This window comes from Dendrobium catenatum, unplaced genomic scaffold (genome assembly GCF_001605985.2).
Source record: "Dendrobium catenatum unplaced genomic scaffold, ASM160598v2 fragScaff_scaffold_490, whole genome shotgun sequence".
NCBI classification, from domain to species: domain Eukaryota; kingdom Viridiplantae; phylum Streptophyta; class Magnoliopsida; order Asparagales; family Orchidaceae; genus Dendrobium; species Dendrobium catenatum.
The window spans coordinates 114,988-117,682 of record NW_021318952.1 but is presented as its reverse complement, the minus strand read 5'-3'; the positions used below and the strand labels follow the sequence as shown (position 1 = coordinate 117,682).

Here is a 2,695-nt window from a genome sequence, read left to right as displayed (position 1 = left end):
TTAAAATTGCGGCGGCCGGTTAGTCGTTCCATCCCCGGTCCAACCATGCCCTCCTCCGACCGGCAACTGACCCGCCATGTTAAGCGGTAGATTAAAGAAGGGCAATCCCGCCGCCGCCGATTCAGGAAACGGATTCCCGTTGTTTCCTTCATCTCCAGCGGAGCTCTGCAGCTGCGGCGGCTGCAGATCTTCTTCCTCGAGCGGCAGCCGCTCGTATGCCACGTTGGTGAACGAAGCCGCAATAACTATCACCGGCCCAGCGGCGAAAAGCTCTCCGACGACGTTTCCTCCGACTACTTGCCCCTGTCCACCGGCTAGAAAGATAGAGAGGCTTGTGGCTCCAGGCGGTGCCGGTGGAGGTAGAAACGAACCCGATAGAGATAAGATCTCAAACCGTCCGTGAAGCGCCACGACAGCTCCGGATGAGGAAGGTTGGCGAAGGCTGACTTTAGTAACTGTTCCGCTGCCGCTAAGTACACAGATGCCGCGCTGCCGACGGCGCGCATAGGTGGCGACGCAGTCAAAGACATCGCAGCCGGCGCCGATCTCTAGTATATGTGCACGGAGTGTGTTCGCGCTTTCCCGCGTTATGATCACCGGTGGCTTTGGCTTATTTTTGGAGCCTGGCGGGCGTCCACGCGGTCGCCGCCCTGCTAGGTCGCCGGAAGAAATTAGTTCAAGGGCTTGAGCGTTATCGCCGCCGGCTAGTTGATTGGTGTTGTTTTTATGGTTTTCGTCGGAAGTGTCGGGGTTTTGGTGTTGGAGATGGAGGTCAGGAAGGTGGTGGAGATGGCTCATAAAACGGGAGGCGGTGCCTAGATCAAGGCCCGCCATGGTTACATCCATGGGAAAAAATATAGAATAAAAAGGGGCAGGAAATTAATGTTATAAAAATGGATTTTTTATGATTTAGATTGAATAAAGAAGGATGAACAGAAGCAGTGGAGGAGGGGAATATAGAAAGAACGTGGAACCACTGAAGAGGAAGCAAAGGAGACGATGGAGGGACAAAGAGAAGGGGAGAGCTTCCACTGCACTCGAGGATATATGTATATAATATTGAGCTAAGCGAGAGAGAGAGAGAGAGAGAGAGAGAGAGAGAGAGAGGAGAGCGTGGGTGTGCGTGGGGAAAGAAGAGTAGTATTTATGATATGATATGTGATATAATGATGATGGTGATGTGATGCTATTTAAAATGTCGTGAACTAGGGTTTATGAGGTGGAAGGTGAGTGATTATAGGGTTAGGTTGAGAGGGGGCAAGTGGGAGAGAGGTCCTATGCGGTTGGTGGATCCCACTAATCAGCTCATTTGATTCTTATCGATTTAACGATAAAGCAATTTTTTTTTATTGTTTTAGTTTGATATTATATTTCTTTTAATTATTTTTTATTTTTGAAAAAGATTAAGGGCTCTAACATTTTTTCCAATATCATATAAAAGTTGTTCTTCAATTTATATAATTTGAGTGCATATATAAATTTATTGTACAAAAGTATAACACTCATATATATAAAATGTTATTCATTTTTTTCCTCCTCATATCCGAATCTTCAATTTTGGATTGTCTGTCAATTTTGATGTATTTGCTTTTAGACTCATCAACACCTAGTTTTCTCACAAAGAGCTTCAAAGCAATTGATTACCCTCATTGATTTTGGTTCGATTTTTCCTATTGGACGTTTCAGTCATTAGTGTTCTTCTCTTAATGAGATATAGTAGATGTTAAAGTCCTCTTAGCTTCATTAACATAAAATGGTTTCTCCTTTGGAAACACATCCTTTCTTGAAGCCCCAATCCTTGACAACGTTGCTTAATCGAACCATTTTCTAGTGTTGCTTCCTCTACTACTTTTGGCACCCCCTCTAGTAGGTTCTCATGCGGGTACAACCTCATGCTTTCATGCTTCTTCTTGCCTCGACATAGCCTCTTTGTCCTTGCCCCTTAGAGACCTGCCCACCTTTTGACTTCACACTTATAATGGTTGATTTGTGTTTAGCATGTAGTACATCCGCTCTAATCTCCTCAAGTTTGAGATTTTCCTCGTCCAAAGCAAACTTACATATTTGATCTAAAGCATTAAAGGGTATGAGAATCAACAAGTGGTCACTTGACTTTGATTTTTTCTTAGAATGCACAATCACTCTAACCTGGATTACTATTGATTACCCTAGAGTACATTCATTTGATTAATTTGTTTTCTTCACATTGGCTTCATTATTTTTTAACTCTTACACTACAGAAAAATCACTCATTTCCGGTGGCTTGTTCCGGCGGAAATTGAACCTTTTCCGGCGGTTTTGTAGTTTTCCGGCGGTTAATTTACCGCCGGTAAAAACGGCGTAGGAAAATAAATTCCGGCGGTTTTTACCGGCGGCAAATTATTCCGGCGGTCATAAACCGTCGGTCAGATTATTAAAAAAAAAAAAACCCCGCTCCGGCCAGCCACTCCGATCCCGCGTGCTAGAACCGAGCCCACCACCGCGCTACCAGCGTTGATTTGCCCGCACTACCACGTGCCGGCGCCAGCCTTTAGACCGTGCCCGCCAGACCGATGTCGCGCCGTACCGCCAACGCGTGAGCCAACCCGATCCCGAGTGCGCCAACCCGCCTGCTCCCGCGCTTGTCTTCCCTGAGAATCGAACCTGATGTGGGCTCCGAAAATTCGGCCCCGGCCTCCGCTCGCTCTTCTTATTC

At 46.2% G+C, this 2,695-nt stretch overlaps 1 protein-coding gene across 1 annotated transcript; it reads right to left on the bottom strand.

The window, feature by feature from the left end:
* Positions 1-834, bottom strand: LOC110114220 (AT-hook motif nuclear-localized protein 23-like). Its single transcript, XM_020847019.2, has one exon. It carries the CDS (start codon positions 832-834, stop codon positions 1-3), a length of 834 nt encoding a protein of 277 aa, XP_020702678.2.
* Between the last annotated feature and the right edge of the window lie 1,861 nt (positions 835-2,695).